The following is a 27,494-nucleotide window of genomic DNA, read 5'->3' as shown; positions in this document are numbered from 1 at the left end:
CTAAAGAATGTAAATAAAGAAAACATTAAACAATTCAGATGGGTCTCTGAAAAACACCAGAATCTTTTTACCATTTATAATCAAACAATCTCGGAAATTAAAGTCTTTCAAATAGGTACTATCAAACTACAACCATTCGTATCCCCCAAAATAAAACATAAAACTCTTTTACACACAATTTACACTCCCATGTCCTAGGTCAAGCTACGCGAGCGATGCACCGTACAGACGACGCGGACGGCTGCAGATAATACTGCACTTTATTTTAATAGAGCGAACACGCGTCGTAACGGAATACTGCGCGCCGCAGTGGGGAAGGTGGTTTATGTCGTCAAATCGATACTTTGGATTTTTTTGTGGAGGTTGTATTGAAATAAAGTTTTTGGCTTAAGTGTTTTGTTAGATCTATTCTTTACTAATATTATAGATATGCAAGTGATTCTGTCTGTTAGTCGATTTTACGCCAAAATTACGAACCGAGAAAGGTCACAAGGTAAAAAGTAACTTTCAAACCAAGGACACAAAAAATATAAATAAAGTAAATCAAAGTGCGTAAGGTAGTGAAACCACCAGAAAATTAAAACGAAATACTGCATTATAAAACAGCAACACATTCAATAACCATCTTCCACGTCAAAACTATATTTTGAACTCCATTGCGTCTTCTAAACGAATCTTCCTGAATTTCTGTACATAACACGCAATGGATTCCACACAACCTCGTTCCTTGTACTTTTAGTACCCGCGTCCATTTTAAAACAGTTTTGTAATTATGTAAAATTGTAAATAAAATTAATTTTAAGTAACGAAATTATAAAATCTAGTCTAATTTAGTACTAACGGTGCTAAGTATTGTACATTATTAATTAATTGGTAACAAAAATATAGGTTATTGTCAATTGCCGACCTCATACTAAGTATGGGACTTTAAATATTGTTAAAAACATTGTTTCTTGTAAATGTTTCCAAATAAATACAATGTCAAGCATTTATCAAATATTTTGTTTTATTATAACCTTTACAAAGACAATGGATGCTCAGCCTTTACTTAAGATCCAGAAGTCTAGCTTTCTAGAAGAAAAACCAGTTATTGACCAAAAATCTTACATTTCTCCACAGTCTTTAGCTGATTTTGGTATGGAAATTAGTAGGGGAAAAAACAACTTATTCCAAAAAAATGGTAAGTAAATAGGTAATTAGGTGTAAATGAAAATTGGGCTAAAAAGTTCTTATAAATATCCAAAAATATGTACACATACTTCCACATGCACATTAAATCTAAATCCCATCTATGTACCTTTATTATCGTCTATTGCCATTATCCGATGTTCCCACAGTCTCAAATGCCGACAAAGTATGGCTACGCAAGAAAAACGCTAAGTAAATAAATAATTCAGCCATAGCCGTTCATAATAGGTAGGCAAATATACCTATGGAATTATTTAATGGTAAGTATGAAGTTCCCACCACATACAATCACGTTTGGCAATCTTTCCCGTTTATCTTCATTTTATTTTCATTTCTCAAAAATAAAAATTTACTTTGACCTTTGATGTAAGTACGATAGCATTTTTCTGTGTTATGTACAATTTCTGTGGATCATATATTATGCTAAAATAGGGCAAAGGATCAGACAACACTAGGACACTAGGGACAACGCTAGGATGATGATGAGGGCAAAGGATCAGAAAAATATTACCTCTAATTTTACGAATATTAAAGTATCAGCTTACTCTAGTCAGTTACTTTTTTAGAAACCAAACTGAATACCGACAACCTACCAAAATAAAATCAAAACCACTCTTCCTTTCTACTACTCTCAATACTGACAAAAACCTACACAACAGATACACCCCCCATACCATACTAGGAATATCTCATCGAGTTCGTGCGACACTAAAACCGACTGCATTCACCTTATTGAGCAATTCTCGTGACTTTATGTACGAGACGAGGCACAGTGAAATAAAATCACTGGAATCACTCCCCGATGCTATGCAGTTTGAAACTGAGAATTGTACTTGGGTGGAAAGCTGATTGATATGCATTTTATTTGGGTAGTTTTAAGAGTTATTTCCCAGCTTAGTGGGTAAAGTCGGCCTCTCAAGGTATGAGTGGGTTCGATTACAGGTCAGGCTAGGAGCTAGGAGTGTAAGTCATTTTTCTAAGTTATTTTATTTTTATTTTTTTATTTATTTATTCGACTTACACGGCAGCCAATTACATAAATCGTAAACTTAAAATTAAATTTAAAATAAAAGCTTAAAAATACAGTTAAATACAACTAAAGTATAAAATAATATTTAAAAAAAAACATACATATAAAAATAAACAAATAATATAGTAATATTATGATTATATAATAATATTATGTACTTTCTAAATATTAATTGTCTTAGACACCAATGACTGGTAAAGGTGAAGGAAAACATCTTGATCAAACCTAGACTGTGATGTACTTATGAATAAGAAACCAGAGTAGGTATTGCTGAAAAATGCAATGCATACCACGACTTTGTTTCTTGCATCACGATTTTATAAATGCCCTGAATTGAATATGCTTTATTACTGCCATAAAAAACTAGAGAAAAAAAATCGTAGTATGTGCCAGTCCCCACAAATGCTATCATTGCATTCATAGTGTCCTCCCACTGACCTCCGCTAAAGTCGGTTAAAGAAGGTCAAATCTACTTTAAAAAGCTGAATACCGGAAACGGTAACATTTCAATTCGAAGTTTAAACTCATAAATGGAATTATCTCTACATTTCTTTTATTGACCATTTCAATTTTATGTATAAGAAATAAGGGCGAAATTGCAATGGCATTCAATTTGGAAAATTGAAATAAAATTTTGTGGCTATCTCGCTGCTTACTTACTAATTCAGGGTTGGTTCAATTAGAAAGTTTATAAAGCAACGATCTTTCTCTTTCATCGCTATAAGTTTTAATAAAATTTTGACAGTCACAATAGCTACAATTATATGGATTTCCTGTCAAAAATAAATAAAAGTTTAGTTTGCTTTATTAGAATTTCATTAACTATAAGACCGATTTAAAATAACTTCAGTGCTAGACAGCCTATGAATCGAGGAAGGTTATAGACTATTATAAAGTGAGAGGAGCGATTATCACGGAACACTGCAGGTGAAACCGCAGATTGAAGCTAGTAGTAAGTATGCGAAAGAAGCCAATAGTAATATAAACGTCCTGCTTTAATAACTTATATTTTACTACGAAACCAACATTTGACAACCCTACTTTAAATCCCAAACTATCAGTACAGTACAGAGCAAGCCACATTTTTATATCGCCCCCCACTGCTCACAATAACTAGTGAATTTATGACAAACAAACCGACGAACATTACTATAGGAAACACTTTTACAGCGTCGTTAAACGCCATAATAATGACCATTATTTATTAAAATATTTAAATGTCAAAACAGATGGGACTAATGTTTGTAGATAGTGTAAGAGCTGGTGATTGATTTAGTGATTTTATTCGTATACTGCTATTTAACTAAAAAAAGACATTTTTCACTCTACTAGTACTGTTTTTAAATCATTACAATCTTCTCTAATACCATATATCAAGGCGTAGAACAACTTTTTCACTCGCATATCCTGGAAACTGCTGAAAGTGCCCAGATAAAAAGTAACTTATATTATAGTCTTCTTCTACAAAATGGCTATGTAACACTGCGATAATTTTCCAAATCCAACTAGTAGTCACCGGTGAGACAAGCAAAAAAACTGTCTTCAGCTGTATAATATTATGTAGTATTTAGATAAATTAATAGAAACCAATGATATTCTACTTCCTTTACATAATAATATCATAAGTAATAAATGCAGGTTTTAAATTCATGCAAAACCAGTTTAAAATCTCAAGCATCATTTATAACAAATGATACACAAACTACATAAACCAAGATATGATTTGTTATCCAACTCCCAAACAATATTTACAAATTGCTTGAGGAAGTCGTTAATTTAATATTTTCGATGTTAACATGCTCACTAAATAGCTGTCATCAACGGTGTTCTTAATGAATAAAAGCTTTTTATTTAATGGGGTTATAGACCATGGTTCATGGGCACCATGGCTGCTTGGAACGTGGGTGTCATACAAATCATGGTTATATTATTTAGTTATTAGTGGCGGATCTACCGGAGGCACTGAGGCCCACATGTCTAATTTACTTGTGACGTGTCACTTATTTCTTCGTTTTATGCACTGTATACAAACTTATGTTAGTACTACACCTGTGAACTTCCTTATTTACTCCCTTATACACGCCTATAGTACCTGTATTTTATGCACTACATCTATACATTTTCCTAAATACTACGACATTAAACTTATGTAATACAGACAAGCATCAATAAACATCTAATAATCTGTGTGAACACTTAGGAAGATTTTTTTACCCAACAATAAAACAAACAAAAAATGTAGGCTTCGAAACGACTGAACCAATATGAAAAAATCACAGATGGAAAGCTACATTCTTCCTGAGTAACATACGGAGTATTTTATCCCAGTACCGGGCAGTAGTTTCCACGGGAAACCTGCTACATAACATAATTGCATAATCCATAACAGCAATAAATTTATTTGTGGTCAAGATTTCATAATTGGGTAAAGTGGGGAAATAATGTCATATTATGTCCCAGCTCAACATAATTGACTTACAAACATTTCCAACACCTTTATCAAAGGTAGAAGTTAAAAACTGAGTGTAACCCAATTAAAGGGTCGCTTATCGGCCCTCACTATTAATAAGCTCCTCATTAAGTATTAATTGATTGCTCAATTAATTAGCTGATTAAATTGACGTTCAATCGTGAACTTTGAATATTTTATTTTAAAATTTTACCCCTATTTTTATACAAGTTTTTATAGGGCCTTTTTTTGATAAAATTTACAGATAGTATGTATAGGGATGGCTGAACTTCGATGTAGTTGGATCTGTGTTATGAAACTAAACAGGCGATAATTTTTTCGATTACCTACAATAGTAGCTATTTAATATGGCCAGTTTCACCAGTTACCTATTAAGTGTCTGATATAGCAGAAACTTTTGGATTCACAGGTCTCGGATAGTAATATCAGATAACAAACCACTTCGGTAACCAGTGAAACAGGGCCTTACTGACTAAAATATTAAGGTAGTCACAAGAACAATATCCTAGAGAAACTTACAAACGAGCAAACACAACCAAAGGATTAAAAAAAAAAACAAATCAATAAAATAAAAAGCGATCAATTATATAATAGCCCAATTATGAAGCTATTAACCACGGCACATTTTCCCCACTCTCCCCCAATTACGATATTACGGGGCAAGCGTGAAGAGAAATTAAAGTTCTTTGATCAAAGGTAAATTAGTTGGGACTTGATCAATATGGTGTTTATCTATATGTGGGAATGTGTCTGTAGGTTGATGGTTGGTACCCTTTGCTTTTTGAGGTTTGGGGCTTTGAAAATAGCGTTTTTTTTATGTGGGTTGGTGGAGGGTGGGGTGGGTTAATGGTGTTGGGAGTTTTAATGTAGAATGTTGAATTAATAAAAATCTGGCTCTATCAAGAACGGTTCATTATTATTCTATCTATACTAATACTTTAAAGTTAAGAAGCTTGTGTCTATGCTAACACAAGTTTATCTCAGAAAGTACTGGTCCTATTACTGGTACTATAAAAATCGTAGTGTCCATTTATCGAGAAAGGTTTAGTAAGTTTTATCCGGGTGCACGAAGTACTTCCATTGTATTGTATACACTTGTATGTCACGAGTAGGTGAGTAGAACTAGTGGACACTAGGTATGTCTTAATATTTTAAAATTTACCGAACTTAAAGACCAAAAAAATATAAATATTTTTTGTAATTTTTCCAGGACTTTACTATTTTTATTTGGCAAACCAAATCAAAGTAGTTTCTATTTTTTCCGAAAAGAACTGACTGCCGAAAGTAGACACTGTTTTCGTGGCCACAACATGTAACCGGCAAAGTAATTTATAGTAAAGATAAATAGCTCAATAAACCAAAAGTCTTAACTATTAATTATTATCATTTTAACATTAGAGTGATGGATAGACGTTTTTATTTGCTGTTGTAAATTGGGACTCAATTTATTACGAAAAAGATGGATGTGTTATTTATTTATTGTTTTAGAGAATTTAAATTGTTACTTTTTTAAAGTGAGATATGGGCTTTTCCTTTGAGAAAGAGAATCGTCTCTATCCAGGCAAGGCTATACACATAGTCCATTAATTTAATTGGTTGTGCATTATTTACTTCATATAGAAACTCAAAACAAGACAAATGTGCATAAAAGTCGAAATACTATTTTTACTTTTTGCTACTAAGAATTCCTTTAAACACTAATCCGAAAACAGTTCCCTACTTAAGCAAACAATCAACAATCGATTCTTAAGAACCACTTCTATCCAGTCCGGAGCAGTTCGAACCAGTTCAAACCGGTTGAAACAAGATGGCTGAGCTAAAACAAAGAGCTTCGGCTGCACAAGTGAGTGCTTCTCGTTTATGAATTCTTAGTATTTCTCCGAGTTCTTAAATGTGTAAGGATGTTTATGGATCCTTGTTTAAGAGTTCTCGTGTTTGAGGACTTGAGGTGGATGTTTATGTCTCGTTTGTTGATATGACAATAGACCACACGACTCTTGGTTTCTATTTTTGTTCCTAGAGACAAACTAAAATTATTATTAGCTTTTATGACAATTGTTAATTATTGCTGTCAATGATGTCAATTTGTAAAATCGGCAGATAATATAGTAATAGTATAGTTTAAATGGTACATAATGTTCCTAACTGGAATCGGTTTCCCCAAATCTTTTTAATAATCATTTTAATTCACCTGAAATCCAACCTACTAATATTTCAATACAAGACTCCTATACCAAAGACAAGATACGATCATAAACTAAAATAAGGCACGTGCCCTTAAAAGCCCAAGTTCCAAAACTCCTTTGTTAACAGAATCCGTTGCCTAGCAACTACAAAGATACCCTAGTGATAAATTAACATTTTGATCGACCCATCTTGGATTATAGAAGTCATTTACGTAAGCAGCTTTCGTATCCTATCAATTTCATAGAAAATTTACGGGGTCCCATCAAAATTAGGATCTCCTTTTGTTTATAGGGTAGGTACAGATGTTTGGAAGGCCTCGTAATAAGTCTAAGGCCCTTCTGTTTTATGTCTCCCTGATCTGAATAGGGATCCCATTTTATAGTTTTGACCTTGATTCTTTGTTGAGTTAATTTTGGAATTTTGTGACAGGAAAGGTTTTTACTTTGCTTTGGTTCCGTTATAATTTATGTGTACAAAGCCTTGATCATTTCACGATTGCAGTTTGTAACATACGTGTTAGTACGTTCCCCATTATTCTGAGGTACAATTCGCCCCATAATCTGAGCCGCCATTATGCTTGGTTCGTAACGTAGACAGCTAATGCTAGAAAGAGAGAATTTCATATAACCGCTCTTCAATATTCAAATAGTTTTTCTTAATTAGTAGGTAGTTACCGTCCATGGCATAAAATGACAAAAATAAACTACAGTATTTTCACCTGCCATCTGGTCTATTTCAGTTTATAAACATCGTAAACTATAATAACTATATTAAAACAGAACTAACACTAAAAATGGGTTAAGTGCCACTCAATTATAAACCGTATTTCTATACAAATACGATGTATATTATATTTTCGTAGCGTGTTTTATTGATTCATTCTGTTTATAAAGAGCACGGAATAGAGTAAATATTTTTTCTGTATTAATATGGCAAATAAAAGAATCACCTGTGGACATAGAATTATTAAAACTATAGAGGATCCTAAAAAAACATTTCAGTCAGCCTCAAAAGTCGCAGGACACCAATTTTTTAAACTGCTAAAAGGTGTACCTAACATCCATTTTAAAAACCTCGCTTAGGACATCATGCAAGGGTGGCTAAATTATCAAGTCATCATTTAATATGGTTTATTTGATTTACAAGTCTTTACATACTGACTAAGCGCACGGGGTGTCATAAATATCAAGCAAAAAGATCACGTTAAAGAATATTTTGTTTATAGTGGTTATAGATGCAAAGAAATGCATCATCATCATCAGTCAAAGTTTAAGTATCACGGTTCATTAGATACAGTCTGGTGATGGACTAGACAGACAAAACGTGGAGGTACTTTTTGGGTACCTACGATAAAAATGATTGTCGAAAATGCATGTAAAATCTAACAATAAAGACAGGAGCAACCATTATAATTGCTGCTACGTCTGAATGGAACAATTGGCGAAGTTTAATTAAGGGGCTGTCAGTCGTATCGAGCCTCATGCGGAATGTTCACAACTTCGCTTTAAGTGGCGCTAGCTCTGTTTGGTGTACGTTAGAACTTAGGTGTTAGAGAGTCTTATAGACCTTTAGTTATATTTTGGGAACTGAAAATTTTGGAAGTCGGATGGTCAGAATTTGGGTGTTTGCCTGAAGTTCAAAATTGAGAAAGGAAGAATTGGATTGGTAGTAGAAATACTGTTCTGGAGATACGACTGTGTGCAAATGAAGAAAGTGTCTCAAATGTTAGTATTAAAGCCAAGAGGTGAGGTTTCCGTCACATTTTAAAACCATTTTGTACTCAACTTGTAAAACAGGGAGATCCCTGGCAGTTTAGTTTGATCTCGTGAATAGCCAGCCAAATAAAAACGTTGCTGCATTATTAACTGTACTTTAAGATACTTCCCTTCACCCCACAATCTATAACTAAAGAAATAATAGAACTAGGCGTTGTTGTACATCAAAACTAAGAGGCTGTCGGTTACGCGGTTTGCAAACTTAGAACTTGGAATTTGTAGCTGCGGTGGAAGCGATCTAGAAACTTGCTATGGTCGATAATACACCCCCAAGTTATCCATACAGTTTAGGGTTTGTTTAGACTAGAGGAGTACACTTGTACAACTATTTGAGAACATGATAAGCCTCTAAATATAAAGGAATTGAGTAAGGAACAAGGTGAAGAAAAACATGAACATAATTTCCAAAATAACCAGAAATTCTAAAAAGTTGTTTGTGTCCTTTGAAATGTGGATCAAGTGGCTAAGTTCGCTACACGATACCTACTTCTTCGACGATAGCACACAAAGACTCACTGTGGTCATATGTTTTCGCATCAAAAATATTTCCTGAACCTAATAAATAATTTATCCATAATATTAATAACTAGTGACACACATACATGTCTTTACTGATGTACTGTCCCAAAAACTGTAAAGCTATATTTTTAACCAACCCTTTAGTAACATATATCATCATTATTATTCCAATCTATAAATAGCTGGCCGATATTAACCCGGTATTTAGAAAGTTCAGTACAGAAGATTACAATCAAATTAACTACAATGAGCCTAAAGCTATAAATGAACAATTAAAAAAAAAACGTTAAACCCTTGTTTAAATTGTCACCTGTTGTATTAGAACTTGTCTAATCGCTTGCTAAGCCGTAAAAAAGGTATTTCCGTAATGATTGTTTATGTTATAAACTGTAGCGATATTTAGAAAGCAATTTAATCACGGTTCAGTTACTATGGTTCAGTTAAGTGATTCAGAAAAAAAATATGCCTACAAGTATCATATTATGTAGTTACAGCACGTCATTCATAGTGTCAGTCAGAAACATGAAATATAAGTATTACTGGTGTTTTTGCATCATATTCTCGATCGCAATGTTATATTCATTTTGAGCCAATATTATATGAGAAAAACCTAATGATCAAATGACAAAACGCGTTACACATTTGATCTGGCCTTGAAACCGCCTTGAACTTGAGCAATCATTTGAATTTTGAGTTGGTTTATTAGAAATAATTTTTGATTGTTAAAAACGCTATCTCTTGTCGCTTAACCCACCCGCTACATTTAATTCTCGTCAAACATCACAAGTGTCGGCGCGTGTCCAGTGTTTGTTCGTTTTTTACACCAGTTTAAACTGAATATTGACAAGTTATAAATCGGACATGTTGTAAATATAACACGAATAAAGATACGTTTGTTTTTGTCGGAGGAACGTTGAAAAATACTGACTGATACTATTATTGAATGCCGATTATAACGTATCAGATTATGGAACTGTCTTCACAAACTTGTAGTTGATAAGTCGACACGTCTGATTGTAGATTTCAATACAAATAGAATTTTATTAAGTTTGTGAACACATTTATGTCGACATATCCATATCTTAGCAAAACATAGGTATCCATTACACAAACATAACCTAGGTACATACACTTTAAACTTACTTGTGCGCTCAATTCTTTATCACATTTGTTTCTTGATCTAATCACGTTCCAAATTACAAGAATACCAACGAACCAATCCAAATCCCTCTCCAGCTACAAGATTCATTACCTCACAAACAACAAACTAGAACCACTAAAATTCTCACAAAAAACTACTAACAAAGATCTTTCACCACGAAATCGGAAAGCTTTTAAAACAGTGGAAGAATTAAACTGCTCTCAGTCCGCAGTTTCTTTAATCCAGGTGGAATCGATTGAGCAGTCCGCACTCTCAATAATGCAGCTGATGTTTAAAAAGAGTCCGGAGACTGGAGCGCTCTCGGTGCTGTTGCGATGCTTTTGTTTAAAGATTGGGTCTTTGTGTGAGGCGGCAGCGGGAGCGATTGTGGAGATCTGTACTAAGAACGAAGTCCTGTATAAGAGTAAGTTTATTTATTTGCGCAAGCGTAATAGAACCCATTTACAGAGGAAAGCAGAAGACTTAGGTACTTTTTCCAGATGTGCGTGGTTCCTACGGGAAGCATAATAATATCATGTTAAATCATACACACAAAAAAAGTATCTTATATTTTGAATTTTCTAAAGAAAGGCAGATTTATATGGAGCTTCTAATAATGTTCTTGGTTGTTAAATAATCAATCAGTTATTAGTTTCTAAATCGCGTCCGCTCATGCGATGACCGCACCCTGTACCCGCACAGAGCTCCCTGATTACGAACGTACTGAATACGATATTCGATTTGAAATTAAAATCAACACCAACGCAACGGTCCCACCACTGTTTTTAACTAATTACAATTTTAATTAAGATATCTTGTGAACCATCGACAAAGGAACATTTGTATTGAAAATTCTCATTTTCTGATACAGATATCAATTCGTAGTATATTTTTTCGACATGAAAAATGAGTATTATTTCATGAATATACAAGGTGAAAAGGAATATTTAAATATTTGCGGATAGTTTTGTTTATTTTTAATAAAAATGTGATACAATATTTTTATTTCTGTTTGTACCTACAAAATTTATTATGAAGTGTCTATGAGAATATTTTTTATGTCTATCTGTTGCGGGCCATTTTTTTTGTTAAGTATTTGTTTCAATCGATGTGGCAGGATACGGTTAGTAGGAATTTATTTGTGTACAAATTTATCTTCGTGTATTTAATAGAAGTCGCTTTAGAACTTTCTTATCAAACAATGTTACCATTGATCAGGCTCAGGCAAATGTGGATCATTTTGTAAATTAGTTTCAGAACCGATTTTGAGGTATATAGCTACTAGCCATATTAACAAAACGGGTACAAATATAACATGTCGGTACTAGCTAAATAAAGTAGGTACATTAGTTAATCGTAAAGTCACCATTAGCGCTATTATGACATATTTTACACGCTCATAAGAAAAACACAAGTGGAGTAAAGTTATTACTGTAACGCCAGTATTATCGTAATGTTCGTGGTTAATAGTAATTATTGTAAAAACAACACGAAAAGCTAATTCACAGAAACTTTCGTATGTATCGTTTTTGTGGCATTTCAAAGTTGCAATATGCAAGAGAAATATTAGAATTTTCCATCGTTATTTTAATGCATAATATTTGAATACTAAAAATAGTGATTTTAATAAAACCTTTGAACATTTGTCGTCAGAATACCTTCTTCAAATTTAAGAGGACGAATTGGAATTTTTGGCGCCAAGGATGTCAATTTTTCTCAGTAAATACAAAACGGATCAAAATACAACTTGGTTACCTGAAAGTTCATGATATAAGCCTTATTTTGTTAGTTGTAGAAACATGATTAGGTAACTTTTATAACAGAGAAAAATATATCAAACATACCTCTAATTAAAAAGAGATTCACATATCATGGGCAAACGGGACCGATTTAAGCCTCTTAACTTTTTTAGTAGTTGAGTATATACATACTCTTTAAAATGGTAGTAGGAATTTTTATTAAATTATCATTTCTAAATATTAAAATTACAAAACCATTTTGTCGCTTACGACTTTTAGTTATAAGCTAGCGCGCGTATTGTTATCCTCGCCCCGCTCAGACGCTCCGACCCCTTTTGGCGCCTTAGATGCGCGTGCCGGTTATGGAATTATTGTTGACCACTTCCTCGCCTTAACCACTTCACTGTCCACGATGTAGACACAATAGTTAAACAATCGGTGTGTATCACATATGACTCATGGGTCAGGGAAGTTATTAAGTTTTATTTGTAAAAAAAAAACAATGTGAAATATATTAATAACAAGTGCTCCAGATATTAACAAAATACAAACACGAACCTATCAAACATACAAAAAACAGTTTTGACCCAAAAACAAATGAAATGAATTTCATGAATAAAACTACATATATCGGTAAAATGTTTTATCCCATATAATAAAAACAGGCGCATGAACTTCAATCAACAATGTTTCATTATTTACAGGTATAAACGTCAGTTTTCAGGCAACTCATGGAAACTGAAAGCGCTCATAGTTCAGCCTGAAACATTTGTAATTACGCAACCCTCAACTCTAGGGTTGGCACCATTCATTTCACGAAAATTCGCATTTTTTTTTTCATTTTACTCTAGTTTTTTTACGTGTCTGCGAACTTTTTCGCGTATCTAGACGGAATATACCTACCTTATATATATATAAATTTTTTTTGAGGTAGGATATCATCAGATGGTTCCATTCGCTGTGGGTGTAGTGGGGAGGAGTCAGACTAAAACCTAGTTAATTCTGGAGTTCTTTGTGTAATGGCTGCGGTTGCTTACTTCGTATCGTTCGCGAAGAAATAATATTACTGGAATTGAGTAACTTAAGCAATGATTAGTTTAAAAATCAGTCTAGTAACAGAGCTTGTTAGGCAAGTTAAGACTAATCAAAACATACTCATTATTAGGTACTGAGCGACATCACAATACAATTCTGTAGCACGTAGGTAATTGTGTCAAATTCGAATGTTGTTTTTTTCTAAATACAATCTAAAAAAAAATATAATTGAGTTTTTTTTAATAAGTAGGTATTTTTCCAGTACCTATTGTTTGAAATGGAACGAGAAAAAATTGGTATAACAAGAAAAAAAAAGCATAAAATGACGTAATGCTGTTTACCTACCAGCGTCAACCCTTGTGCAACTCGCGGACTGATTGCAAAAGTTCAGTGAAAAATATCGAAGCCTTTTAGCCTACCGTATTTTTATTTGAATGTTATTTCAAAAACAAATCCCCGGTCGTTGTTAGTGACACACTTACGTATTTCAGTTATTTTCTTCTATTGTTTTATCATATTAAGGCTGTATTTTTAGGTTGTGTATTGATATCATACTTAGGTACTGATAGATTTTGACACATTATCTAACTTTGTAGTTATTCGAAATTAATAAAATAAATTCAACGGACGTTGAATATAGGTACGTAAAGATTGTATTTTTTTAATAATGTAAATTAACTTCTTTACATAATTACCTACCTATTAGGCACGCCATTGATCGTACGTCGTTGTGCCTATTATCAGTTATAATTTCCTTGTATACCGAATGCTCAATCATATCATTCAACACTTATCGCAAGCCAATAACTTTATTCAACGACAAGAATGTCAAACACGACCGAAGAACGCAACCGTCCGTCGCCGTTGCACGTTGCCAGATCGCACATTCTGCCATGACGACATACATACACACTGAACGCTCGTGTAGTTATTATCACGCACACAATCGCAAGAACATCACGCGCCAACCAACTGACGCGCACAAACGCTGCCAATTAGGACGACGCCTCACGCACACAAGTGCACGCGCGTCTGACGTCGCGCGGCCGCGTCGCTCGCACTGCCCGGCGAGCTGGCAACGGCGCGTATTTATTTTTAGTACAACGGTTGTCGTGTCGATCGCATCACGTGTATTAATTCTTTATTCAAAAATTGTGTATAATACATAAGGAATAAGCATCGAAAATAGTGTAGAATTATTATTTAGATGATTTAAATTAAGTGTGTGCGTTAAATTACCAAATTAAAGTGACATTTCGTGGTAAACTTCTATGTTGTGTTTCAAGTACGATCGAAACAAAGTTGCACTGACGTCAACGTGTTTGTTCATACGAATTGGAACCTTATGTGCAGTGAATACTGTTCAAGACTGTTTGGCAGTTGTTTATGAGATTATATGTCTTTATTAGTTACGAAGTGTTTGAATACTATGAACCTTATAGAGAGGTTGATAAAGGAGGTTGCGAGCAGACCTGTATTGTGGAACAGATATGACAATGATTACAATAACAGATCGGCTATGGATAAAGAGTGGGAAAGAATCGCTGGATTGTTGAACAAAGATAGTTAGTATCAAGTTATCAACGTCACTTAAACAGCGTCTTATTGTTTCTTTTACTAGATCTTTTAATCCAGTTGACGTGTGAAACGTATGGTTTTTCCTTACCATTCTATGATGCTGTTAATTATTGTTTATACCTATGTTAACTACCAATTACCATTAGCGATAGCGAGTATTTGGAATCTAAGTTGAATTTATTTTAACATGCTTACACATCAAGCCATTTATTATTGAAATAATATTATTTTGTAATGTTATGGTGCTTATCGTATTATGCAACGTAGTGTAATCTTATCATACTCAACTAAGTATCTATATACTGAATTACATTTCGTATGAGTTGATACTGTAATAATAGAGCCTACACTTACACAAAGATAATAAGGAAAAAGTATTTTCCGGATACCTCGGGACACGGGTGAAACCTAGGGAATAGTCAATAGCCTACGATTAAAATTAGTATGCTTTGTGTATTGTATACCTGTACAAAATAGCTATTACAAAGCGTAAGAGTAAGTTGGGTATAATTGTTTCTTGTACGCACTAGTTAGAAACCAATTACTTGTTCGATTTTAATAATTATGTCAGTATTAGGTATATTGCATTACCGAACGGGTATTTATCAGGGTATGCAAAGTTCTTCCCCCGGTATATGGGTGAAACCACTAGCGGAATCTAGCAATATTATATTGACCTATATTTATTTCTTGTTACAGAAGATTTCGTGAAACTAAAATGGCGGAACTTAAGAGACCAATTCCAAAGGGAGTACAAGAAAGTAAAGGTACCTTTCGGCAACCCTACCAAGCCTTACATTCACTACTACAGAGGCAAATGGATATACTTCGAACAAATGCTCTTCCTCAAAGAATTCGAGTTACCACAACCAGAGTCAGAAATACAAGAAGTAGAAAGTATAAAAGAAGAAATAATTGAGTTTGAAGATAACAATGTGTTTGGGAATCAAGTTGATTATAATAATGATTCGGATTATATTGAAATTGAAGCTTCAATGTCTTCGAATAATGAAGAGCAGGAATCACATTTTATGATACTTCCTAAGCTTGAATTGTTAGAGGAGAAGAGTCCTGAAGAAACTAATGCTAATGTTGTTGACAGGAAAAGGAAATCTATAGACAGTATTAATAAGGGTGAAAGTCAGGTTCCAGTTAAAGTTAAAAGACCTTCAGTAGCGGATGCTTCATGTAATACAGAAGAACAGAATGATATAGATGATGATCTACATTTTGTTAAGAGTTTAGTGCCATATTTTAGGAAATTGAGTCCTATTAGAAAGTTGTTGGTAAGAAATGAAATACAAAGTCTGTTGATTAGGGAGAGTCTTTGTGAAAATTGTAAGTTTGGTAATAATTCGACGCATAAGTGTTAGTAGTTTCGTATTTTTATGTAATAGTTAGTTTTAATGAAAGAAGCTGTGATTTATTATTAGTTTACATTTGTACCATGTGCATCTTAGATTCTAAAGTGAATGTTTATCGGTATTCAATACTTGCAAAGTAATGATTAAACTCTTATTTTATTACGAATGTGTTGTTTAACTTTATTTTTTAAAATGTGATAGCGAGTTTATTTTGTTTTAATAGTAAAATTGCTAAACGGATTATGATGGCTATCGTTAAATAACCTAACTTAAACTAGGTACCTATATCTATTTTATTTATGAATATTATGTCTATTTTTACAAAGTTTATTCAAACAAAACCGGCCTATGAATTTGTTTAACAAAAAGCTAGAAGTCATTGGATCATAAAACAGTGTTAATTAGGTAAAGTCGGCAAATGACGTTAATCAAGGCTAGTGAACCAAGGAAAAATGTTGTATAGTAAAAATTTTATGTCCAGTACGTTTTCTATTAAAACTTGGCATTTATACCAGGGAATTACTGAATGGCTGATGACATAATCAATGGGGATGATCGAATAGATGGGTTCAAGTGAAACCCCATATGAGGTGAACAATATATCAAATCTAGGTAAGTGAGTAGATGATATTCGAGGTGGCAGAGGACGATTTAGGGTCGATTTATACTAGCGCAGAGTCGAAGCGCATCGAAGCGTCAAATTTTTTACAACTAAAGCGGAATACGCGCGCAATCTCACGAGTAGTAATGGGCATGGGCATCAACAGCAGAGCTATTGAATCACTTGCCAGTTGACGCGTTGGTTCGCTACTGGGCGCGAGAATGCGCACCAATTTGTGTAGTTCGCGCGCAGACGCGCGCATTCGTCGGAATTCTCTTTTTTAAATCTCAGAAGTAATGTGTGCGTTACACCTTGGAGTTAAGGTTGAATTTGTAATGTTCAGTTTTGGATAGACGCTTCGATGCGCTTCGACTCTGCGCTAGTAAAAATCGACCCTTAGTGGAACAATATACTTAACTGTACAGCAGTAGAATAACTTGAGATGCAATGAAAGCAATGAAATGTGACTCAACTTTGAGACATTGTAAACTTTAACAATTTGCCATAAACAAAGCCACGTACTAAAACAGATGATAAAAATTAAAACACAAATAAAACTCCTACGCACACAACATAATACGCGGACTTTCTCTACAATACGATTACTTACCGACGTTAAAGATGAAATAAAATGTGTTATAAACACGAGAATTCTTTACGCTGACCGTAAATTAAATTGACGGCTGTCTATCAAGTTTCGTTATAAATGGGGCGATAGTTTAGGACGTCAGATGATATACTTGATGAGCGTGAAGATAAATAATTATCTTTATAAGATATCGAAGTAGATATAAAACTTAAGACATTTGATGAATTGTTAGGTACAATACAATAACATAATATTTTACTCATGACCGTAGTTTTTGTCTAAACACATATTACAGAGCTGATGAGTTTGTCTGTTGATTTTTAAAGCGCTTACCTCAGAAATTACTGGTCCAGACTGGATACATCAATAGGCATGTATAAGATTATAGATAGCTTTCCAATTGGAACACCACAACGCTACTTAGCTTCAGAAACATGTCTGCAGCACCTTTCCCAAAATCATAGCAAGAGCAAAATACTTCCAAAACCAAACCCTCAAACAATAATCAAGCAATTAACAAAGCCTTAAAGCAAACAGAAAAGATAAACGTCGATAGGATCCTTTCATCTTGTGGACTGGGAACGCAACAATGGCGGCCCGCATCCCACTGTTTGCGCGGCATTAGCCCGGCTCCCAGTTGACATACTTATCGATTCGCTGATTGTCGCGTCAGGATAGCTTAACTATGCTTAACGAGCTAGTTTTCCAACGTTATTTTGTCCTTTTGTTCTGAATTTTTTTTTGCTATTTTGGAGTTACCAAAAATGGGGCGTGGTGTATTTGAAACAACTTATGTTTCTAGATATTTAGTGGTAGAATGGATGAACAGGTTAAGAAGTGAGTAGACGGAGATGGGTTATTTCCTGGCTCTTTGAGTATTTACGTCTGAGTTCTCGTTTCTCGAAAAACAAATACTTTTTTAGATATACATCATTATGTGGTGTGAGACAATACAATACGTGATCTCAGATCAAACCACAATTAGGTATATTATTAGTTCAAAGGTTCATGCAAATAGTAAAAATAGCCATAAGTACAAATGGTCAAATCGACCAAACCCTAATTGATATAAATGTAGCTCTCAGGCAGCTTTTGCTCTTTAGTTATTTATTTTCCAATTCTCAGCCAAAACCTAAGCTTTTATAACTTCAGCAAGTCAAAGTAACAATGAACTTACAACAATAATACATCAGTCATCGCCAAAATTAGAAATACCAATTTCCTTTCACGATTTGAACTCGATATGCAAACAAAACCAAGTATTACCGAGCTTTAACATAAGAAGAATAAACTCGTATAAATTACGTCAGAAGCCCAACCATTTGTACTAATACTTTATCTATTTATCATTATCGTGACCTATAGAAATTTTGAGAAAGACTAATGTCCAAACATTTTTGAGAGGACTTATTCTGGTAACATTGGATGGAAAAAGTGTTTTTTTTTCTTGAGGTCAATTAAATATTTTGTACTAAAAATAAGGATCTTATAAGAGAATCCTTCTTATGGATATCATGGTAAGGAGTCTGTCATTGCTTTAAATTAATACTATGGCTGATTAAAATGATAACCCTTATAATATTAAAAAATATCGACGAATGACTCGTGTCATATAAGACTCATTTCACTAAAACATCTATAGCTACTTATTTATTCAATTATCGATTACGATATCGGTTTAAGCGACCATAAACATTAATTCGAATAAACCGACAAAAATTCAAATCGATTCCAATCACACATAAAAAAAGGAATCGAATAACGATCTGATTCGATTATTAAAATCGGTGTATCCAGAATAGGGTTCCAGTTCAAGCCGGAACGAACCGGTTTGGTAAAGTCTCGATTACTCAAATACCGATACTTTTGTTATCGATTCCGTTGTTATTTCATTGTGCTGTTTTATCGTAATGGGTTATAGGACATATGTCTTATATTTTATTGCTAAGCCTTTGGGACCTTTGAACTCGGAAATAGTAAGATCTGGGTCCGGAACATAATAAATTGTAGATATTACGGTGGTTCTTTTGTTTCATGTACTGTGTATTTCTGGTTTCCTTGTAGGCTTGCCGATCGAATAGGAAGCTATTGTGTAAAGCAATAAATTAAGTCGGTTTTGATTTTATACATTTAGCTGTAAGGTATATTTCCTGAATGAGCATTCAGTTGAAGCAAATTAATTACGTCTCTCTCTGTACCTAATTGACGTGTATGCTACTATGGGATTTCTCTTGATTGTGGATTTTTTATCCTACCTACTAATGTACTAAATTATAACACTCAGTATTTTTTTAAGCGGGGAAATCATCAAAACTAAATTACTCATTTCGCTGTGTCTCTATGGGTACCAACCCTACAGCATGTAAGCAGCATTCACTTAAATCTAAGAAAACTCAATAGTTTCTTAGAGCAGCTACAAAGAAAAGTAATAACTCTAATCTGTTTTATTACCAATTAAAAACAATAACACCACAAACTATCAACATCGGAAAATAATAAGAGAATAAATAAAGCCGCTGAAACATCCAGAACAGGAAGCCTGAAGCGCCTCAAAGCCTTCCCGGTGTTTTCCAAAGTCCGCTTAAGAGTTCTCAAAGTTCAGTATCCACCTGTCCACAGTTGTTTCAAGAAAACTGTTTGGCAGTAAAAGATTCACCTAGTGCTGAAGTTCAGTGGAGAATTTTATAGCTGTTTTATTCTTAATTTTCAGGTGAACTTCGATTTTTTATAACAACGCTTATATTTTCTTTGCAAAAGAGCGCGGTATGTATATAAAACATTATTCATTTTAATGCTCATTTTATCATTTACTCTTTAATATTATGAGTGTAAATGTAATTCGAATAACAAAAAGCCTGACTGCTTCAAAACGAGCTGTTATTGTAATGTATTGCTGTATCATCACTTAATAAGTCATGTTTAAAATGGATTTTATCCAAGCAAGGATAGGTGTCAAGATTGCTAGTCTAGCTCTTATAAAAAAAAATGTAAGAGCACATTGTGTATCTTTAAAAAATATTTACCATACTTTGCATATCGGACAAAAATATTGTGTTATCCGTTTCATACATAGATTTTATCATCCTTTCTATTAAAATACGGCTATTAAGAAGCTGAACGACATCAAGTATCAATTTTCAAGCAACAAGACAGCATCAACACCATTTGACGAACAATGACATTTGCGCAACGAGGTCTTCCATTGCTGCACCACCCACGGACGCGATCGGCACACTTGGCGCATAAATATTCATTGGACACCAACCGTTGTGACACAAACGATCAGACGTCACCTCCGCGGAGTTCTTAATTCAATTTCATTTGAACATTGTTTTTGATTGGTACGATCAGAAAAAGGATGACTACTTATATCAGTAGTTACGAAAATGATAAAGGGTTACATGAAAATAGTTGCAATATCTAGCACATAGTTTGCTTATTATATTGCAACAAGTTATATGGATAGAAAATGTTGATGTTCTACTTAATGAGCTCTATTTATTAGGCCGAAAAGTGGACCTTTCATAATATTTTAATAGCTTATTCCATTTGCAAATAATGAGAATACATGTTATTTTACAGTTCAGAAATAAAGGTCTTGAATTTCCTAATGCATATAAATCTAGATAGTGGCATCTTTTTCCATCCATCAATGGAAACATACGATATACACATTATACCTCTATGAGCTGTGGGTCAAAGTAAAACTTTTAATCTAAGTTTATTTTGCTGACTACTCGTAACAAGCATCATACACGCTGTGAATATAATTTCTGGGAACAATTGAATGTGTCTGAATTGAAACCAGTCGTTATCTTGTCAAACAATAACGCGACACGGAAAACCGAGTTCAAATTATGTTCAACAGATATGTTAACTGTTTTGTTTAACCTATTGGGTTTAATTTGACGGAAAGTTGGGTATTTTAACCGATATTAGTACCAATTTTGTTAAGCAGAAAAATGGTTCAATAAGTATAAGAGTGAGTGCCTTGCCATTTAAATAGTCTGATGTCCAAACTGATACTACGTTTGTACCTAAGATCGAAGCTGCGATGGTGAAATAATTGTAAGAAGTTATGTGCTACTTCAAACTCAAAATCCTCACACGTTGAAGCAAGTACTCATCAGAAATAACGAAAGTGTAAAACGAAAATCCAAACGAAGACCAAAAACAACCCATAAACAGCAACTTCCATCGTAAAGAACGTCTACAACAACCAACAACCTAGTTAGCACAAACTTATTTCCCGCTCACCCAGCCAAAGCTTATTTGATTCAATGAACGAAATAAAAGACAAAAAGGTCAACAATAAGACTCGAGACTTGAAAACTTGCATCTGCAGTTACTTTCCAAACTAACCGCCACTTCCTAGGACTTGGCACATACAGAGTCTAGACTCAGCTAAACTTTGGAAACAAACAAACCGACGGTTAACTAGTAGTTCACGAAACAACTGAAGCCATAGTCTCGGTTAGTTAACATGGCCATTTGGCTGCTGCCTGAGGCACTAAATGTAAATGATTAATTATTTATTAGGTATGTTACTTACGAATTTTGACTACAGTTAGGAGCAGTTTGACATACTTTAATTTATATAGATAGAGTCTGGATCGAAACCGCCAGTTTCGATACATGAAATCACAAGGATGACTGATTGTTTTATAACTAGCTTTTCTCCGTGGAAGAACCACTTCCCGAAACCGGGTAAAAGTAGCCTATGTCCTTTCTTAGGTTGAAGACTCTCTATTCATCAAATGCTATTCGAATCTTTTTGACAGACAGGCGGTACATGGAAGCTTTACAATATTAAGTAAGGATTTGATAAAGCTTTTTTCTCGTACCGTTTATTTCTTACGATTTTCGTTCTTCCAAAACTTCGTCGTTTCTTTCCTTCGAAGTAAACGTTAACGATGTCCACTATATTATTGATGGTAAGCTCCGATATCGAGGGAACCTTTCTAAATATCCCATCAGCTAGCGATTACGGTGAAGTTTTCAAAACCATTTTTCGGTTATACTTTCCATTACCATTAATCAGTTGGAAGTTGAAACGAAGTTACTTTACTAATTTATCTGTGTCACGATTTTCAGGAGGGACAAACAAAGTTATTGACACCGTGACTTCCGACGGATGATTGATTACATTCAACTTTGTTGGTATTTTATTTGACGTTTTGATCGGTGTTTTCATGCGAAATTACAATTTGCGTAAACTTGTTAGGTACCGATGTTTGGTGTTGAAATGTAATTCTCAAAGTTTTTAATTGACAACTTCGTGTGTCACTCAAAGTTTGTGGTTGTTTTGAGTGCGGTTTTAAATCGACTAAGTCGGTAGTGGAGTAGGATAATTATGGATTTAAAAGTGACCATATATTGTAAAGATTGCTATAACTTTTATAGTACGAGGAATATACTGCATCAACTACATCGGTTTGTTTGCATGCACCGTTTAAGCCGCATTCTTTTACTCTAAGTCTACAGAATGAAAAATATCTTCTGTTGTCACCAACAGTCCCCAAAAAACTCCGTATCCCGTTCCATCAAAATGAAATACGAGCATCCACTCCAAATCCACTTTGTTTAAAGATAAGGATTTTTGGAAATTAAATCCAGAACACTTATTCAGATTGTACAACTTCCTTATACAAAATTTTGGCAGAAATTTATTAACATACAAGTGTGGGGATTTTTCCGTTGACGAGGGTCCGGGGTACAATCCAGCGATGTAATTGAACGTGCTGCCTATATTTGTGGGGGATGGTAACTTTGTGCCTGGAACGAATGGTTGTGACATTAATAAGAGATGTTCCGCCAACAATGAGGAGTTGTGAGGGATGCTGGATACGGATGACGGTGCTAAATGATGCTCGTTGTGTGCCTGATACGCGGTTTTATTTTGGCAATGTGAGGGAGGGAGCATCGTGTCTTACAATTACCATTTTAAATTCAATTCTTTATGATGAAACAGTACAATGTTACTTGTGAGATGACGGCAGACACAAGAGTATAGAAAAAGAAAACATGCTACACTGACCCCAAATAAAATTTGGCAGAAGGACGGTGCGGATAATGATGGAACACTACAAGAAAATCGATTTGCAAGTAAACTCAGAATACTGAACAAATAAAACCTTGCTCCAATAATAAAATTCATTAAGTAAACAACCAAATTATAGGCAAAATTAATTATCATCATAAACCCCATCCCATCATTTATTAACCGCAAAAAGTAACGCAAATTGTAACATCAAAACCTAATAAAATTTTAATGAACGCAATAATGAACAGTACTTCATTATGGAACTCATTATTGAGCAATAATTAGCTCTGACTTTTTAAATAATAAAATCGAAGGCTTTTAAAGGTTCGATTCAATCGGTATTAATAGGACGAATTGGGTACGTGACCGAGTCATGGGAGATAGCGAAAACATTTTAACCAAACACTGTAAAAATTGCAATTGTTAAAGTCTTTTTAGATGCACCAAGTTAAGGCTAATACGTACCTCTACAGGAATGCCACTAATGATTGGACCCGAAATAAAAGTCGATGTGTTCATTTATATTTATTCGTTTAAGAAAGAACACGTTGTAAATGGAAACAAATGACGTGATGGAAATTGCATTTAAGGAAATTAGTGTGTCAAACATTTTAAATGGTGCTAATTCTTGAGTACTACTAACAGTTTATGCTGAGTCTTCTCTTGCAATATGAAATAAGAAATCTAACCTTCCTTCAAGCATAGTCGGCTAAAATATATAAAACCCTCTTCCTGAATTCCGCTCCTCTCATCACAACCCCCACTTCTGATTCCATCACGCACAGTAGCAATTTGAACGATTTTTTTCGTGCGTGCTACCCAAGTAATTGTTAGCATTAATTCGGCCCACACCGCACGCGATCCAAATATTGTTATAGGCACTTAAATTTATTCCCCATCACAATATCAGCTGGCCTAATGGTGGTTTCGCTGATGCTGGGGGATTTCGGATTCATGGGGAAGATTTTCTTGTAAGATTTATGTTTTTTTTTTGGGAATATTGAAGGAAAGAGTGAGTTACAGTTGAGTGAGGTGGGAAGTCGTTACTAATGTTTGATGAAGTGTTATAGATAAAAAGTAGACTACTGCTTTTCTCGATACATGAGCTATATAACACAGAATAACATTTCAAACCATTGTAGTGGTTCCAGGGATCAGCGTGTTGAAACATATAAAATCTTCAGCTTTACAATAATCTACACTAAAAGGTTTCATCGAAAACAGTTTAAAATAATAATACACAGCAATAAGACACAGCTGATAATATATGTATTTTGATTTCATTCCTGAAGTCCAGCATTCTCTGGTTCTATTTTGGAAATTATCTAGTCTAAGAGTATCTATTTACCTTTATGTTGTGTTAGTTCCCTAACTACAGTAGTCTCATCTCCCTAATTTGAAGTACAAATACTAATCCGTAGAACCTTTGGCAAACAGAATGCCGAATGACTGTAAGCGTTTCAGCCGTAGCTCATAAACATGTTTAATGTAAAAGGGTCGTAGAAGGTCACCTTGTTAGATACTTACTTACCAAAGTAACTAATATTCACAAAAACCACACTATTCTTTCTTTCATTGAGTTGTAAGTAGTGCAGTCTTGGGAGTGGTTAGTAGTAGGTACGATGGCTGATAAAGAGGAATGGAAGTGGAAAACAATATTGTGATGACCACAAATGGACTTGGTTAGGAGTCAGAGCCTATCTTGATTCTTAAGTAGGTATACAAAATAAATTACCTAATATTACCTACTCTCCTTTGATATACTTTTCTATTAAGCCTACAACCGTGGTTATATCAAAGATCTAAGTTGCTTTTTTTGCCATCGGTTATGGCATTCAAGTCAATTATGGACTAAGAATCCAAATATAAATATACTGGCATTACTGAATAACTACTACTGTTCTGATGACTCATTCCAGAATGTTCTCATATAAAACACAAATTATATGACTACTAATAAAATGTGGACTACACATCGCGTGTTCTAAATAATGGAAATTTTTATTTCTAGCTTCGAGTTAAACTTTATTGGGCACAATTATACGCACTGATATATCTTTGCATGCTATATGTCTGACTAGTTGTTTTACGTGGATACACCTTTGCCTTTGGAAATAATATGATACCTATAGATATGTAGAAAAATGTTTGCTTACGTCATTTAATGAACAAGAGTATTAGCTATAGGATGCAGTTCTAGCGGTGCATTGTGATTTCAGATTTTAAAGTCTACGTTTCTTCAAGATGTTTTCCATCAGGTTTTCTGCCTTTCTTACTTTAAGACACATTTGGAAAGTAAATAATATAACTTAGAGAAGTTACATTGGTACATGTTTGATCTGGCATCGAATGCGCACACTCGTTCTTGAGAGGATACCATAGGCCACCACTACCACGATCTTATAAACCCCTTACATAATAGACTTGATTTTTCCTTACGCACACAGCAACACATCAAGGTTAGTTGTAATATGTGGTTATTTCATGAACTAGGTAATTTATTAAATTCAATTTGTATGTCTAGACTAGACTTGTAGTATGGGTATCTAAGTAAGGTAATTGTATTATTCATAGGCAACAAAGTGTTACCAAGAGTTTGAGGAATGGAATTTTCTTAGTAGGTACCTAAAAATATAAGCCTGTTGTCCATAGTTTCACCCGCGTCCCGATAGGACTATTTGCTGCATCCGGATGAAAAGTTTATGTTCTTTATCAGGCCCTAGCTGTGTACCAAACATTTAAACCGGTTCAGTAGTTTTAGCGTAAGTGCCGGACGGACGCATTTATGACATTAATTAGGACTGTTTCTAATGCATTTAGATTTGGATACAATAAAAACTCTCTTAACGAATCTTTAACATTAGGGTAAAAAATGTAAATAGCCTCTGTTAAAAATATTCCGCATATTACTATCACTAATCGGAAACTGAAACCGCTAACATCCTTCAATCATGCAAAAAAACAAAAAAAAAGGTCCCCACACACATCATCTATCGACATTTATCATCGAAAAACAACCGAACCGCGATAGTTACAGCGGTCATTCAACCCCTACTAAATTCTCATACCAAGCCTACAACCACCGACCATTTGCATAAACTCAACATACATTGCGTATCTAGTACTAATAACGAGAGATGGATCCTATACAAATGTGTCAATGGGTATCGTACAAAGTTTTATTGAAGGTGATGCGTTTTTGTTATGTTTTTTTTGCTTTTGTTCGTGTAACACAGTTTTGTTCATGGAGTAAGGACGGATAGCGGAGATGCCATGAGGAAGGTAGGTCAGATGCCTTCTTGTGGCTCACGGTAACGTATGTAAATAGAAATAAAGAGGCGTTCAGTTTCCTCGACAAATCAAAACCAACGATTGGTCTTGATTGATTGGTGATTTTATTTTAAAAATAATTTGCGGGTTCCCCAGAACACCCGCATTTTCGTGCGATATTTTCTGAAGAGATTTTGCGTTATGTCATCTCCGTTAGTAATTTTGTTCTCCATGGTTTTGTACAATTTAGAAACGTATGCAAATATAGGCGCCGCTAACGGGTGTTGATGCATTTTAATTCGGGTTTTGTTTTATTTATATAAAGGTTTTTCTATATTTTTTTTGTTACAGTATTGGTTCGTATCGTGGTAATCAGATTGTGTGGTTTGTTAAATTGTTTTTTTTTTTAGTTTTGTTATGAATTTCTAGTTGGAAGTGTGAAAATTGAAATTATAAAACATTGAAGGTAGGTAAATACTCGTATTTAGTTTCAGGATTCATGAAGACATTTGTTGTATAAATAACTAGGAATTCTGCTATTAAATTGGTACGAAAATAAACTGAAATCAGGTAAGATACCTACTGAAGCGTCAGGTAATTTGTAACTTATATCCACAAAACTGCAGATAACTGTTTCCATAGCTAATAACTTAAGAATAATTTAGTTCAGACTTGGGAGATAAAGGCAGTTATTTATTTTGAGAAGATTATTTTTAAAAAAAATCTAGAATATTCTAACGCTAATGTCAGTGTAAACACATACACTAACACAACTAGATAACATTAACCCTCAAACACTCGCGTCCCCCGAGCCCGATAACCCTGCAACTGCAGCTATCTGCAATCGCCAATACTATCTAAACGGTTACATCGGCAAATATTCACACTAACATATAGAATTTAAAATTCAATTATGGATGTTGGGGGAACATAATTAATTATTAATTGAGGGGTGTTGTGTGAAA

At 34.2% G+C, this 27,494-nt stretch overlaps 1 protein-coding gene across 1 annotated transcript; it reads left to right on the top strand.

Annotated features, from left to right (window-relative positions):
• The first annotated feature begins 14,105 nt into the window (after positions 1 to 14,105).
• On the top strand, positions 14,106 to 16,192 carry LOC110372517 (uncharacterized). Its single transcript, XM_021329279.3, has 2 exons — positions 14,106 to 14,649; positions 15,362 to 16,192. The coding sequence occupies exons 1-2, from the start codon at positions 14,481 to 14,483 to the stop codon at positions 16,033 to 16,035; spliced, it is 843 nt and encodes a 280-aa protein (XP_021184954.3). The 5' UTR covers positions 14,106 to 14,480; the 3' UTR covers positions 16,036 to 16,192.
• Positions 16,193 to 27,494: the final 11,302 nt, after the last annotated feature.

The sequence above is a fragment of the Helicoverpa armigera genome, chromosome 20 (genome assembly GCF_030705265.1).
Source record: "Helicoverpa armigera isolate CAAS_96S chromosome 20, ASM3070526v1, whole genome shotgun sequence".
NCBI lineage: Eukaryota > Metazoa > Arthropoda > Insecta > Lepidoptera > Noctuidae > Helicoverpa > Helicoverpa armigera.
The sequence above is the reverse complement of the archived record's forward strand: the minus strand, read 5'-3'. Positions and strand labels throughout refer to the sequence as shown.